The following is a 17,056-nucleotide window of genomic DNA, read 5'->3' as shown; positions in this document are numbered from 1 at the left end:
AAAAGTTAAGCTGAAAAGTGCCACTACACGCAACAACACAAGGTGGAACTGAGCATTTTGAGCTTTGGAGAAGCAGACAGACTAATAATACATATTAGCCTGTCTGCGTCTTCAAAGCTTAGATTACTCAAACACGTGTGAATTAAACAAAACACAACTCCAGAAATTGTAACAAAAGCTCACAATAGTCAATTTTGCGTAATGTGTGCCCTTTAAGAAAGTCCCGTTGTGTGTCTAAAAGCTGTTGCTCAATCCCCAGCAGACGCACTTGTCTTGGTATGTGCAGTGATGACTATAGGCGGCCCATGTGATTTCACTCAAGCGTGTTATAATTTAATCAGAAAATAACAGTCTTCGCACAATGATCCAAAAATTGCGTATTCTTTTCATGCGCTTTGTTTTGGAAATAAAAGCTATATAGGACTTTGCTGGTGTTTACACATTACAGAGCTTCAGTGGTATCGTAATTCCCCCAAATGATCCACAGATTTCAGAAGAAAGAGCTCTTAAAGTGAACCAAAGGTGTGACAAAATCTCCTCAAAGCTTTTAACTGCACTTTCGATAATCAGAGTCAACATAATGCTGCCTTCGGAGGATTATGCAGATTCAATTTAGGCTGTAGTTAGGCGAGAAATTATCCAGGCGGTGTTTGGTTTGAAGCTATCACCCAAAGAGCAAGATGAGGTTTTTGCTGTGAGGTCCTATATTACAAAATGGACTTTTCTGAGCTGTAAAACGTCTTATAAAGTTGCTACCTCCTCAAAAACAGACCCGGAGTTGTGTTTTGTTTCATTTACACATGTTTGAGTCATCCTTTGTTATTAGTCTGTCCACATCTCCAGTGCTCAGAATGCTCTGTTCCACCTTGTGATGTCATGAAGTGGTAGTTTTCAAGGTAACAGTGACATTTTACCTTTTATTCAGTAGAGATTGAAAATTCTGTGGTTGAGATTATCCAAATGATTCTAGTGAAGGTGTATGGAGATTAAAAACACAGTGGAGCACTTCTTATCACATGACATCACAAGGTGGAACAGAGTGTTTTCAGTTTGAGAGAAGAATTCAGTCTAAGTATGCAGAATTTGTGTGATAAACATGTGAGTGAAACAAAACACAACTCCAGGTATGTTTTTATTTTAACAGATAAGAAAATAGCCTAATATGGGCCCTAATATTAGGTCTTTGATGTTCTCTGATTTCTCTGGGTCTAATTCTGATGTTGGTTTGTGTTTGTTTTGTTATGAAATATAATTGGGAAAACACGGTTGCGTCATGTGAATGTCACTGATTCAACACAAGTCTCAAACCCACAGACGTCGGTCACGTTACACACATTTACAGTCCACTCCGATCAAAATAGCAGAAGTTGTTAGAGTTTGGAGCTGCTCTCTGATTGGTTGAGACGAACAGTGAGTCGTGCTGTGATTGGTGCGCTGCTCGCTCTGTGTTGTGCGCCCCTCCTCTCACACGTCAGTGTTTGCAGGACGCGCACCAGGCGCAGCTCAGATCAAGTGAACTCGGACTTTACCGCTGCGAACATCACACGGAGCGGAGACGCTGGAGTTTGTTGCGGCTACGCCACGGATTTTATCAATGAACTCAGCTCGTTTGGTCTCAGAGAATAAGGAGCAGTTTGTTTCACACATCCGATCACTGGGAACGTCAAAGAAAGTTTACATTCTCGTCAGTTTTCTGTGTCCAAGGGAAAAGGTGAGACTTTCTGACTTGTTTGAATGAGGAAAAGATAGTATTGGAGCGGGACTTGCTTTGAACTCGCGTTTGCAGCATGAGTGGCAAAAGTTGCAGAGCGTAACCAGTTCGTCCAGCCCGACGGGGAGTTGCACGCAGGTAACCAGCACTTCCAAAGCCACGCTGCCGTGGCTCTGTACAACATGGCCGGTGTCAGCAACATGAAAACCCTGGAGGACCTGACTCTGGACTCGGGCTACGGCGCAGGGGACTCCTGTAAGTCCCTCAGCCTGTCCTCCTCCAAGTCCAACTCCCAAGCCTTCATGACGGCCCCGCACCGGGGCAACTGGTGGTACTACTCCGGCTCCATGAACAGCAGGAACAACAGCTGGGACACTGTCAACACGGTTCTCCCGGAGGATCCCGAGGACATCTTCTCCAAGTGTCCGCGGCTCCCAGAGCTGGAGGAGTTCCCCTGGACTGAGGAGGAAATTGCAAAGATCCTGCGCAGAGTTGCTGGAAGTTTTGCCAAGGGGGGAGTTTCTGCTGTTTTCTCCCCCGAGGCCGTAAAGAAACTGTCCGGGCTCCTTCGCAGAGCTCTGATCCGTATCTCCAGAGAAGCTCAGCGTCTGAGCGTCATGCACTGCCGCTGCACGCGCTTCGAGGTGCAGAGCGCCATCCGGCTCATCCTGAGCTGGGCTCTGGCGGACCACTGCGTGTCCGCGACAGTCAAAGCCATCTCCATGTACTGCATGAGCGCGGGGGAGCTGCTGAGGAAGGGGAAGTCTGCCCGCTGCGGGTTGACCCTCTCCGTGGGCCGCTTCTTCCGCTGGATGGTGGACACGCGCATCTCCGTGCGCATCCACGAGTACGCGGCGATCTGCATGAGCGCGTGCATAGAGGCTCTGGTGGAGGAGATAGGAGCGCGTGTCCTGATGGCCGAGAGGGGGCACGCGGGTCCGGATGCTGTGTCAGCCGCGTGCCCCGTGAGCGCGGAGAGCCTGGAGGCGCTCGTGAACAATGACGCAGAGCTGTGGGGGGTCCTGCAGCACCACGAGCACCTGATCTGCGGCAAGAACGCCAGCGGTAAATATACTTCAGCTTTATTCACTGCACATGTCACTTTGTGTCCTTTATGTCACACAGTCAGTAATGCACAGAACTTCAGAACACACTTTGACTCTCTCTGCCTGACTCTGGCCTGGTGCCAGCTCTGAAAGGCACGTTGCAAACTGAAACTAACCTGGGCACTTTGTCACTGTGTTACATTTTTCTTTGTCACGTGTTAAACTTAGACACGCCTGAGTCAATAACATAACAAACCATTAGTAGTGAGACTATTTCCCCAGATGTTCAGTGAGGTCACTTCAAAGTTGCACATGTTTGGCCATTATACACTTGCCACTATTGCTGTCAATCATTATTGGTGTGAAGAATTGCTTCGCCTATCTTTGAGCTGATGTCAAAGAGAGTTTTGTGTTTGTCACTCAGTCCTCACTGGTCACTACTTTCCACACTGTCGGTAAAGGTGAACTGAAGTCTGCCTCCTGTACAATAGCTGCTTTCTCCTCCCGCTCTGTGATGGATATGTTGCTGATTTGGCTCGTCAGTGTTGAGAAAACATTGCATAAGGTTCTGATTGAGACAAAGACTTCATTTTCTTAGGGGTTGTTCCACAGGGAGAAGTGTGATTGGCCTATCCTCATTCCTCTGATTGACTTTTAGCAGCGCCACATGTTTGGATCTTGTTCTGTTATTGTTTAGCATCCAGGAGTGAGGCACAGCTTTCTGTTACTCACTGCTCCTGTCCACTCCCCCACTGCGCTGGCTCTACTCCTCCTAAAATCCTCTCCTTATCTCATTCCTCCACCCTCCACTGACCGCATCCCTGACCCCAGCTGTGCAACCCGGTCCCTGCCCGTGTGTTTATCTGCTTTTTGTCAAACTCATGTGTTTTGATGGTTGTGGAGAGTAGCCGTAACTTGGTCTTAAAGTGTTTCTACTTCAAAATAATAACAAAATAGACCTGTTATAAGAAATCTAGAGCACACAGAGAGAAAGAATAGAGAGTCTGTCACCTCTGGATCTATGAATGTGTCATTGCTCTGCCTGGAATGTTCCACAGTATGACATTAAACAGCTCTACCTTACATTTAGTCAATTACAGGTGGTTTTAAAGCTCAAAAATACCTAGAAAAACAGGCATTCTGACAGATTTGACCTGTAACTTGGTCTGGTGTTGTCTCCATGAAGATAGAAAGGTTTAATATCACACTGGGAAACATTCCAGACAAAGTAATAACATCTCCATGGAGAAAAACATTTGACGGACCCTCCAACATCAAGTGTGTTGTCGTTTTGGTTAGGAAAGTTGTATTAAAAAATGAAAACCAGATACTAATTTATACTAAAACTAGTATCGAAAATAGTTGGATCAATTCTGAAGAAAATTACTTAAATAAAAACAAAGTTGGACCATTTCTGAGTAGCTCTAGAATAGCAAATGATCTCTGTAAGAACAAGTTAAGGCCATAAGTTAATATTAAAGAAAGATTGTATCTCACCAGTTCCTTAGTAACAAAATTACATCTGACCTTTTGGTATCAGATTGTGGGCTGAAACAGGAAAGGCTTACAGTCTCTGTAGTTCTCCCTCCATGTCTTCCAGTTATTTTTACATATTTAAACCCAGGAACTTCCTCATGGATATTGCATAAGTTAATGATCAGTGGGTTGCAGTATGATGCCAACATTGCCAAACATCCCTCGCCTGACCAGCCAGTCCCTTCTGCATTCAGTTTGTCCACAGAAAGGTCTGGAACTGGAGCACAGAGCGTTAAAATCCTCTGTACAAACTTAAGATGATTGAACCACAGCTGCTAATTTCTATCAAAATTTCTCGTAACATTTCAGAACTATATATAAATAATTGGACCTGAGATAAGTAATAGTTTGGTGCTTCGATTGTTGATTCTGTAAAAATCAAAATTTTTCCTTTTTTTTCCCCTGACAAGATCTTAGAGTGAATCATTAAAGTCAGAATAGACAGAATTCAGATTTAAAAGTGCTGCTCAAGTCTTCCTAAGTCGCAGGCCTCAAGCCAAAGTCCCAAATCATTGACCTTCAAGTCCAAGTCGAGTCCCAAGTCTTAGTCCATTTTATCAACTCAAGTCTCAAGTCCTAAAAATAGTAACTCAAGTCTGACTCGAATCCAAGTCACGATTTGCAAGTCCACACCACTGTTGGAGGGCCCTCTACTTGCTTGTCTCCATGGAGATGTTACTGATTTGTCTGTAATGTTTCACAGTGTGGTATTAGACCTTACTCTCTTGATGGAGACCAAAACAGACCCAAGTTACAGGTCAGATCTGTGGAGAGGCAACGCCATTTCTTTGCATGAAATGTTCCACAATACCAGATTAAACATATTTATTTTGCATTTATTCAATTACAGATGTTTTTAGCTCAAAAATACCTTGAAAAACAAAACTTCTTACTTTGTGCATGCTTGCTTCTCCATAGATCTGACCATTAACCTGTTTCCATTGCGATAACCAAGTTTATTTCCATACTGTGAAATAATAATAGTAATAATAAAAATAATAATACCCCAAGTCCCAAGTCTTAGTCCATTTTATCAAGTAAAGTCTCAAGTCCGACTCGAGTCCAAGCCGCGACATGCAAGTCCCCACCTCTGCTGTATAGCGTACAGTGTATATTGTCTTCTCCCTGCACACTGGTCTGGCTCTGCTCTCTGTCAGACTCACGTGCCCCCTCACCGCTCATGTTACCAGTGTAGTTTTGGCAGGTCCGGTGTGGAGGAGATGCATGAGCCCGTGTTGGGACAGTGCAGCCAGCCTTTGTTTTGTGGCCCACCACCAGATCCCCGGAGCTGTGCTTTCAGGCCAGAACAATACCTCTTTGTTGTGTGATCGTACAGCGCTGCAGCTCAGCCCAAAGCAGAGGCAGTGAAACCACGCGGGAGAGGCCTGGCATCCGTGGGGTCCAGCGTGATGAAAAATTAGGGCTGTTGTCATGGCAATTAAGTCTGTTTATTTATGAATGAATGAGGGCAGTGCTTATGAATGTATGTGACAACAAGCGGCTTCAACACAAAATCGAATCAGTCCTAAAGCAGGTTAAAGGGCCCATGTATCTATTTTCTGATCTATGTTATTATGTTTTCTCATCACAAACAGACCTGGAATTGTGTTTTGTTTTATTCACACATGTTTAATACACAAACTCTGTGGGTGGAGTTCTTCTCTCAAATAGAAAACACAAGGCTGAACAAACTCTGTGCACCTTCACTTGAATCATTTGGATGATTTCAGACCTGGACATGCCCATTTCTACTGAACAAAAGGTTAAAGGTAGCTGTTTCATCGCTTCATGACATCACAAGGTGGAGCAGAGCATTTGGAGCTTTGCAGATGTACACAGACTAATAATAAAATCTTACTCAGACATGTGTGAATGAAACAAAACACAATTCTGAGTATGTTTTTGATAAGATAAGAACATTATAAAAGCGAAAAAAAGCAGAGCAGACTCAGATGGCCGATGTCCAAAAGCTTTTTTATTTATAAATAACATTAACGGCGAAACGTAATTTAAAAATAAAAAGGCTTTTGGACATCGGCCATCTGAGTGCACTATGCATTTTTTCACTTTTGTCTTGCTGCTCCTTGCATTTGCACCTCTACAGGAATTTTGGTGTGCGTTTTCTGTTTCTTTTGAAGATAAGAACATTATAACATGGCTTAAAACTCACAAGAATCAATTCTGTGTAATGTAAGACCTTCAAAAATGAAACATAACAAACAAAAGACACATGAGTACACATCTGAGACACTGCAACCAAAATGTCCTCTCTTTTGAATGGTAATACGTTCTCAAAATGTCACCACAAAAGGACACTGAAACCCATGAATAGACTACAAAGAGAGAGTCAGCGATACCTGGTTGGAATGAAGTTGGGGTATCATGCAGGAGCACGTCTCTGGAACAGGGTGGGGACGGTGAAGTTGTGCCAGAGACATTGTGCTACTGTGGTTTCTGGAATTTGCATAATGTGAAAAGTCTAGAACACAATATGCCAAAGCAAACTCCAAAGTAAATATTGAGAAATAAAATCAAACGCAAACATGACTGAAATCTTACACAAAATGGATTCTTGTGAGATTTAAGCCTTGTTATAATGTTGATACTTCCTCAAAAACTGACCTGGAGTTGTGTTTTGTTTCATTCACACAAGTCTGAGTAATTAGCTTGCATAATTAGTCTGTCTACATGGCCAAAGCTCAACATGCTCTGTTCCACCTTGTGATGTCATGAAGCTGTAGTTTTGAAGGCAAGGCAAGTTTATTTGTATAACACAATTCGTACACTAAGTAATTCAATTGTGCTTTACAGAAAAAGAAATACATTAAAATCACAATAAAAACAAATCAAAACATAAATAATCATCATAAAATTAAAGAATTAAAATTAAAAAAGAGAGAGAGAAGAGTGTGGAATGAAAACCTTTCAGTCGTATGCACAGTTAAACAGAACCGTTTTGGGCTTTTTCAAGTTAATAGCTACATTTTGCTTTTTTTTCCAGTAGAGATTGACAATTCCAGGGCTGAAATTATCCAAATTACCTCATGACATCGCAAGGTGGAACAGAGCTTTTCCAGTTTAAGAGAAGAACTGACTCTAAATGCGCAGGATTTGTGTGTTAAACATGTGTAAATGAAACAAAACACAACTCCTGGTATGTTTTTGATGATGAAACAACATTATAACAGATCAGAACAGAGTGTAATATGGGGCCTTTAATGACTGTCTTTTGTCATAACTCTTAAGAGAAACTGTGGTAAAAGATGTGGTGAGCGAAGAACATTACAACATAACATGATGATCACACACTCGACGGTCATATGAATCTGTGGCTGTCACAAGATCGACTCCCATGTGTCTGAAGCGTTTCGCAGAATAACAGAATCAGACTGGACGCAACAAACAGGTATGAGGTCACAGACAGTGTTGTTGTCTACAAAGAAATGCATGTAATTGTCCGTAACAATAGAGCTATGTTATGAAACTTTTATGGCTGTAAAGTTGAGTCGAGTGAGGTGGAGGGAGAGGTCTGAGCTGGAGACTTTGGGCTGGACATGTCTAGACGATCTCCATGGTGCGGATAGATGATGATTTACTGATTTTTCTAATTAATTTGGATAGTTAAAGGTAGTTTACAGACAGTAGCTTGTAAAGGCATTGTACCTGATTTATGTTAGAACATGAAAACCAGAATTTGTTACGTTCTGGCAGTCGTTCAAATGTGATTTTAGCATCGTAATTATTCATGGTGATGTGTTCATAAGCTCTTTTTTACTATTTTCAACAACTACTAACCAGCTCTGGCATGCTTTACTTCATGGGTCACAGAGGATAAAATCATTTGATAATTATAAAACATTTTTGTAATTAGTAGGGGTGTAACATTATCCAAGTATCACAATACGATATCATCACGGTATGAACCTCACAGTACGATATTTATTGCGATATCGTGGGAAAACTCACGATTAGAGGTGTAAAAATATCCAATAATAAACAACAATAACAATAATAATAGCCTTGACAAGACTTAATCCAAAGAACTATGACTTAAAAGTGCTTAGAACTGTTATTTCTTCTTATTGTCTGCACTGAAAGGCAAAGGATCATGGTCTATGTAGTTCCCTGTCTTTTTTTTAGCTACTGCTGCACCATAACTCTTAATTTAAGCAAAGAGACTTGTAATTCGATATATTGTGATGGTCCACGATATTATTGTGAGAACTTTGGCGATACGACATCACAATATTTTGGTTACTGTTACATCCCTAGTAATTATAGACCAGTTGGTAGAGCTTTTGTCCACTGATCCGAAGGTTACTGTTTCGAATCTCGCTCTCCAAATAGACGTCATTGTTAGAACGATCAGATCCACAGGTTGGCGGTGCGATTTCAGCTCACACAGGTGAATGCTGTCGGTGTTTCCTTGGGCAAGACACTTAGCACACCTCACCCCCAGTGTCTTTGTACATGGATGAGTGTTTTCTTGGTGTAAACAGCTTCGAGTGGCTTGAAAGTGGAAGTCCAAGTCTCACGATGCGATGTTGTCACGGTATGAACCTCAGGGTATGATATTTATTGTGATATCGTGGGAACGCTCAGGATATAGTAGGGAGGCTCACGATTAGGGATGCAACAATATCCAAATCTCTTATGATATTTACGCAATATTTTCATGATATACATCTCATGGTACAATATTTATATGCTATGTTTCCCTCTTAAACTGCATTGACAAGACTTAATCCAAAGAACTAAGACTTAAAAGTGCTTAGATCAGTTATTTCTTCACTGAAATGGAGCAAAGGGTCATGGTCTATGTAGTTCCTTCTGTCTTTTTTTAGCTATTGCTGCACCATAACTCTTAATTTAAGTAAAGGGATCGTCCATGATATTATAGTGAGAATTTTGACGATACAATATCACGATATTTCGGTTATTGTTACATCCCTATTTATTACATTAATAAAAAAAGAGTATTGCCCCTTTAATCTATAATCTTATACTTTACATAGGTATAATATTTCCATAATGCAATCCAAAGTCAAATCTAACCAACGTCCTTTGTTTCCATCATGACTTTACCATCGTCTGTTTAACTCTTCTTCTACGTCTGCACACAGATCTGTAAACCATCTCCACCACTGTCCTTTTTCAGTTCAGTTATAATGACAACAGCCCATTATTCTGACCACCCCGGCTTTTTATAGGTCTAGGTCTGGGCCTGTATAACCCACAGAGCCCACTACCACCTCACCACCTGACACCCCACACCCAAACCCCACCACTGCCCACTGCCCACAGCACATGCCCTCAGCGCACCAGACACGCCATCATCAGAATGGGACTCGTCTAGAACTCCTTCGAAAGTAAAAGTACTGTACTTAAAGGTGCATTGTGTAACTTTTCAGTGGAGGGTTTTGTCAAAAGTACAGTATATTTGAAGCTTTATAAGACCTCAAAATATGCATGAAATACTTTTACTTTTTACCCTTTCAGCACATTTTTAAACTGGTACTTTAATACTTTCACTGTAGTTGATAAGTGGATTTTTCCAGGTGATACTTTTACTTCAGTATTTTTTGCTCCAGTATATATACTTACTATGGTTTTGTCAAAAGTACATAATATTTTAAGCTTTAGAAGACCTCAAAATATGCACGAAATTGTACAGAATTTTACAGAATATATAAGTACAGAATATTATAAGCTTTATAAGACATCAGAATATGCTCAAAATACTTTTACTTTTACTCTTTCAGTACATTTTTAAACCAATACTTTAATACTTTAAATTCAACGTAAGTAAAAGTATTTTTTGCTCCAATATATATACTTACTTGCTTTTACTTAAAGGTGCATTGTGTAACTTTTTGGTGAAGGGTCCAATACAGAATATTTGAAGTTTTATACGACCTCAAAATGTGTACGAAATACTTGTACTTTTTTATTGGAAACTTTAATACTTTACTTAAGTTGAATTTTTCATCTGATAGTTTTACATTTACTTGAATATTTTTTGTTACAAAATACTATACTTGCTTGCTTTTATTTAAAGTCGCATTGTGTAACTTTTTGGTTTGGGGTCCATCACCTGCTTGTTTCTATGGTTATGTCATTGCTCTGCCTGGAATGTTCCACAGTATGACATTAAACAAATCTACCTTACATTTATTCAATTACATGTGGCTTTATAGCTCAAAAATTCTTAAAAAAACAACATTCTGACTGTGAGCGGGGTCGCCTCTCCAGAGATCTGACCCGTAACTTGGTCTGGTTTGGTCTCCATGAAGATAGAAAGGTTCAAAGAAAAGCTAGAGAGTGCACCTTTAATCAACAAAACTGAGCACTTCTTCTTCCACCAATGCTCCTTCCTCTTCCTTCGATTTTTTTCAGTCAAATTTGTTTTTTTTTTCTTTTCTTAGACTTGGTTGGTTGGCCCTTGCACATCTGGAACTCTTTACGGCTTAAATGACTTACAGGGCTCCAATAACAATGCACGTTCTCTCTCTCCCTCTCTCCCTCTCTGCCATTCACTCTATCTGTTTATATCTCGCGTCTGTGGGGAGTACATTAGAGGAACTGGCTCGTAATGTACTAGGATCTTATTCATTACTCATCCATACATCTATACAACCACATTAACAAAAGACCTTGGACTGTATTCTTAGCCCACTCCAATAGCCTCTTGTACAGTCTTGTGTCCACCGCACAAGGCGCCCTTCAGTAGGCATTCATTTAACATTTAACATTCACTTCTGTGCACTAAAGTAAAAAGTATGACTGAGCATTTCCTGGTGTAATTTCAAATGACGGGACTGTGGGGAGTATTAAAGTCCACAATGGTGGCTTCTCTGTAATGGACAATGCCGACACGAACTCGACGGTCTTTGCAACTTGATTATCCTGCAAATCGAACTGGTAGGTTGTATGTTTTAAGACAGTTGATGCTTTGCGGCTGATTGCGTCAAAATTCCCTGGTGGTGTGATGCTAAATGGAGGCACTGCTCTGTCTGAAGCTCAAGTTAAACTCAATCTGAGCTTTATTTTAACACTATCTGATCAGAAAGAGCTGGTTTGGTTGGAAATACAACAGCTGATTTGTGCTGTTAAAACAAAATAAGTATAGTTTTTGTTAATTGGTTAGCCCAGGGGGAGGGGCTAAGTGATATTTAAGGGGAAGCTCCATTCTTTTTGTTGTCTGTCCCTGACCTGACTATGAGGGTGCAGGCTTGATGTGAGTGCTGCTGCTGTAAATATTGTTGTAAATTCTTCTTTTTTTTGGGGACTCTGCTTTGTCATTTTCTCTGTAAACATTGCACTCTGCACATTGGGCTGAGTTGTGAATAAAAAACACACTTCAGTGAAATTTTCTTTGACTGAGCCATCATTTCTTTACATTTATTTTGGACAAGCTTGTCTCATGTTTTTCTTGTAAATCAAACACCAAAACACGACCTCGAACTCTTGTATTCAGCACAGGCTCCTGGAAATGTGTTGTTTAAATCCATTTTGTGTTTTTTTTTTTTCTTGAGTTTTCAAACAATCGTAAAACTTTTATCAGTGTTTGCTGATGACATTGTGTTGCCATGGTAACTGTTGAACATTTCACGAATAGAGACCCATGTAGAACAATCCCCCAGCGCCATGTCACCGCAAAGTATCAATTGCTAAACTTAAAGATAATCAAATGTCACTACCAAATTAAGTTATGAGTCAGATCTGTGAAGAAGCAATCTCGCTCACATAAAGAATACATGTTTTTCAAGATGTTTTTAGCAATAAAACCAGCTTGAATAAATACGAGATAGATTAATACAATACTGTGGGACATTCCTAGCTGGTTTAATTTCTCTCCAGCAACTAGGTCAGGAATCGGAATACACTAGAAGGTTTACAAGAACCCCGGAAGTTGTAGACCACGCACTGGCCAGTCAGTGAAGAGCTGTGAAGCCATGACGTCAAACTCAAGCGTCTCTGTGTGTCCCTTTTGTGGTTCAGCACAACAGTAAACAAAGCGGTCGAGATGGATGTAGATGAAGTCATACATTCTGTGTTGGCAACGATTCCCGAGATCGAGGATTTAAAGCCGGAGCAAAGAGAATGTTTGGTGAATTTTATCAAGGGGAAAGACATTATTTCCCTTCTTCCTACGGGATTTGGCGCATTACAAATGTCATGATTAAATAGCAGCAATTGCTTAAATAAAAAAGTACTCGCTTACAGTTGAGAGAATGAATCCTAATGCCGTGAGGTCAGACGGTTTCCACGAATTGAAACCGGCTGATGAATCTGGCTAGGACATTCCAAGCAAAACAATAACGTCTCCATGAAGACAACCCGGTGACGCTCCAGAAACGTTACATATTACTCATTTAAGATCACATCTGCATTATGTATCTTCGATGTCCCCTTGGCGGTTGAAGAAGGCAGTTGAAGTTATGAATGGGGAGTTTCTCAGTTCTTGGCCATTCATATGTTTGCGTCATTGTACCTCTTCCAGCTCGCGATGGTTTTCATGCACAAAAATCAGTCGAGAAGAGTCCCAGTACACATATATGCAATCACATTCGTCTTAACCAGGCATAAACAAAGGCAAGATCCACCATCCGTCTTTAAGTGGGCAGTGTTTTTCAGATTGGCATTACGTTTGTGTTTGACATGCTGCGAGTTCATTATTGTGAGCTTGAGGAAATGAGTTTTTAGCTTGTCTATGTTCAAATCAGAAGCTAAATGAGCATGGTTTTGATTGGACTCTTATCAACTCCAATTATCCCACCGCAGATCGGACTTTAAGTTACTGCACAGAGTCCGAGTGTGCTGCGTAAATGAAAGAAGCGATTCATACTTCGCAAATGTACCTTGATAAACAAACCCCAGTCCCTCCGTCGCTTGTTGCCAGATACGGAGCCAAGTGAGTAATGCTTCGGGGTGCATTGTAAGTACACCACCGCATATGATTTGCAGTTCAGTTTTGCCCCGAAATATGTTTTTAACCCAAAAAGAGGCGTGGGAACAGAAGACGAGGGCGCGCTGGGAGAGAGGAGAAAAAGTTTTGTGGTAGTGCAGATGGAGAAACCAGCAAAACTGAAATACTAAAATACACTCCCTCTGCCACAGAACTGGACCAGGATCAAGTGCTCTGATGGACATTAATATTAGTGTAGTGGTGGGGAGCAGTGCAGTTAACCTTTTACAACTTTTACTCTGTTACCAAGTACATTAGGATTATTTTGGTTTGAAGAAGTAGTCACTGTGGTTATAGAAGTAGTAGTAGGAGTTGGAGTAGGAGTAGTAGGAGTAGGAGTAGTACTTGGAGTAGTTGTAGTATTAGTACTTGGAGTAGCTGTAGTAATAGTACTTGGAGTAGCTGGAGTAGTAGTAGTAGTTGGAGTAGTAGTAGTAGTAGGGGTATTTGGAATAGCTGTAGTAGTAGTACTTGGAGTAGCAGTAGTAGTCGGAGTACTTGGAGTAGCTGTAGTAGGAGTACGTACTTGGAGTAGCTGTACTTGGAGTAGCTGTAGTAGTGGTATTTGGAGTTGCTGTAGTAGTAGCTGTACTTTGAGTAGCTGTAGTAGTAGTAGTAGTAGTAGTAGTAGTAGGAGTAGGAGTAGTATGTGGAGTAGGAGTAGTATGTGGAGTAGGAGTAGTAGTAGTAGTAGTGTGGAGTAGGAGTAGTAGTAGTATGTGGAGTAGTAGTAGTAGTAGTATGTGGAGTAGTAGTAGTAGTAGTAGTAGTATGTGGAGTAGTTGTACTTGGAGTAGCTGTAGTAGTAGTAGCTGTAGTAGTAGTAGTACTTGGAGTAGCTGCTGTAGTAGTAGTAGTAGTAGTCATACTTGGAGTAGTTGCAGTAGTAGTAGTAGCGGTAGCAGTAACTATAGTAGCAGTAGTAGTCGAAAGGTAGTACAAAGATATAACTGTAGTAGTAGTAGTAGTAAGTGTATGTATATATGATAACTAACTACTACTAACAAAAACAAAACAAAAACTTTCCGATGGCCAGGTGCAAGTTTGTCTTGATGTTATAATTCCCACAAGATCCCAGGTTGTATCATGTATTAGTACTAGTTTATGTATGAGTCATCGTAGTAACAGTAGAGAAGTACTAGAAGGATTAGCAGGATTATTATCATTACGTAAATTAAGTAAGTAGTCTTATTTAAGTCTGGGAAATGACAGATATCAAATGAATAAATGTTTTTGTCATATTGATTGATCATGAGCTTATACAATATAAACTTTGAACAAATGACATCCAAAGTATAAACTCTACTCCCAAACACCACCTTTTGATAAAAATACCCAATCACTGACAATTGTAAAGGACTGAATTTCTTTTTTATTTTGTTTATTTGTAAAGGGACAGCACGCATGAATGAACATTTAAATTGTAAATATGTAATAATTATAGATAATGATTATAGATGATGTGATTATAGCTAACCCAGGCTGGAGTCAAACAGTTTACAAGACACTCACTACACATACAATTAAGTAATAATAAGAATAATAAGAACAATTATAGACTACTACTATTACTACTACTACTACTACTACTACTACTACTACTGCTACTACTAATCAAAATTGTAATTGAGATTCACCTATGAGGTACATATGTCACCATGTAGACCAGTAACAAAATTATTTTTTCAGAAGTTGTAGTTGTAGTAGTTGCAGCAGTAGTAGTTGCAGTAGTAGTAGTAGCAGTAGTTGTAGTAGTTGCAGCAGTATGTAGTAGTAGTTGTAGTAGCTGCAACAGTTGTAGTTGTAGTTGTAGTTGTTGTAATTGTTGTAGTAGTTGTTGTAGTTGTAGTTTTAGTAGTTGTAGTTGTAGTTGTAGTAGTTGCCGTAGTAGTAGTAGTATACAGCAGTAGTAATTTCAGTAGTATGTAGTGGTAGTTGTTGTAGTTGCAGCAGCGGTAGTAGTAGTAGTAGTCATAGTAGTCATAGTAGTAGTTGTAGTAGTTGTAGTAGTCATAGTAGTCATAGTAGTCATAGTAGTAGTTGTAGTAGTCATAGTAGTCATAGTAGTAGTTGCAGCTGCAGTTTCAGTAGTAGTTGTAGTTGTAGTAGTAGTTGTAGTAGTAATAGTTGCTGTAGTTGTAGTTGCTGTAGTTGTAGTTGCTGTAGTTGTAGTTGCTGTAATTGTAGTTGCTGTAATTGTAGTAGTTGCAGTAGCACTAGTTGTTGTTGTTGTAGTAGTAGTAGTAGTAGTAGTAGTAGTAGTAGTAGTAGTAGTAGTAGTAGTAGTGGTAACAGTAGTTGTAGTAGTAGTTGGTAGTAAAAGTCAGTATAGAATGTAATGTTAGTACTAAAGTGTGTAGGGATTACCATATATTTCCTTGTTCTATTTAAGCAGAGGTGAGTGTCGGGAGTATAACTTTACTGTATAATAAGGGTTAATCTCTTGTGTGTTGATTGTAGCACGGCTCACACACACGTCCAGGTCTGTTTGCACTGGCTGCTTTGTGTCTCGTCCCAGCTGTGAAAACACTGGGCCCATTACTGTTCTGCTGCGAGGCCATATATACAACACGGGCTATTCTTGTAAAACCACTGAGTCACGCCGAAGCAGATACAAGCGCAGGAGTCGCCATTTCTTATTACAATAATCGCGAACCTCCTACATGTTTCCAGTGAAAGCGATGAGTGTATTTCTGATCTTGATTTGAATGTTATTTCTTTATCAAAAACACACCTGGACTTGCTTTTTGTCTCACTTACACATTTAAAATTTAGCACACCAACGCTGCATATTTAGGCTGATTTCATGTGGTAATGTCATGTACTAATCCAGGAAGTGCTCCACTGTGTTTTTAAACTCCATACACCTTCACTAAAACCATTTTGATGATTTCAGCCCTGGAACTGCCGATCTCTATCACACTAAACATAAAAGGTTAACTTGAACAGAGCATTTTGAGTTATAGACATGTAAAGAGTAGGAACGTAACAATAACCGAAATATTGTGATATTTTCGGACTTCCGGTCATCGCGCAATGCATACTGGGAAGGATCCTCCGAAAAAGTGAGCATCAAATCACCACGTTTGATTTCCCAATGGGATGTGTCTATTGTCAAAGTCGATCTTTTCAAGTCTTTTGAACCATATCACTTTTGTTTCAGGTTCTGATATTGTCTTATTTTAGTTTTAGGATTCGGACATCGTAATTGTGTGGTTGTGTGGTTGCTTAACAAACGGGATTTTGCTTTGTTGGTGCTCCACGTACAAAGTGTTCGCTGCAATCTCGGGGTGATTTCTTAGGCAGCCCAAAAGTTTCCTTAATGGCCCTTCCTGTGTTTCAATACTGCCCATCGCCTTCACCTTTCACTATTTTTCAATTCCGCTGGGAAGGGAAACAGTTTAAACAGAGGTTTGCAGTAACACAGATTTGATTCCCTTTGCAGTTATGGAGATCGCAAACTTCCAAAGCCAGTTTTCTGCTGATAGTACATCCGACAATGACACAATTACGATGTCCGAATTCCATAACTAAAATATGAGAATATCAGAACCAGAAACAAAAGTGATATGGTTCAAAAGACATGAAAAGATCAGCTTTAACAACAGACACATCCACTGGAAATCAGCTATGGTGGTTTGATGCTCACTTTTTCAGAGGATCCTCCCCCATTATACATTGATGACCGAAAGTCTGAAATTGGGGATGCATGTATCGTAGCGTCAAAAGTCTCACAATAATATCATGGGCTGTCACAATATATTGAATTACATTATTTTTTTGCTTACATGCATG

At 40.3% G+C, this 17,056-nt stretch overlaps 1 protein-coding gene across 1 annotated transcript in view; it reads left to right on the top strand.

The window, feature by feature from the left end:
* The first annotated feature begins 1,497 nt into the window (after positions 1 to 1,497).
* Positions 1,498 to 17,056, top strand: part of abtb2b (ankyrin repeat and BTB (POZ) domain containing 2b) — a 122,898-nt gene continuing 107,339 nt past the window's right edge. Inside the window, exon 1 of the mRNA XM_020931094.2 lies at positions 1,498 to 2,776. Within this exon, the coding sequence (XP_020786753.1) occupies positions 1,894 to 2,776 (883 nt within the window). The 5' untranslated portion in view covers positions 1,498 to 1,893. The remainder of the gene's footprint in view (positions 2,777 to 17,056) is intronic.

Source organism: Boleophthalmus pectinirostris, unplaced genomic scaffold (genome assembly GCF_026225935.1).
Source record: "Boleophthalmus pectinirostris isolate CB_2022bp ecotype Guang Dong unplaced genomic scaffold, ASM2622593v1 HiC_scaffold_2, whole genome shotgun sequence".
Lineage (NCBI taxonomy): Eukaryota > Metazoa > Chordata > Actinopteri > Gobiiformes > Gobiidae > Boleophthalmus > Boleophthalmus pectinirostris.
Note: the sequence above shows the minus strand (reverse complement) of the source record. Positions and strands in the feature narration are given on the sequence as shown.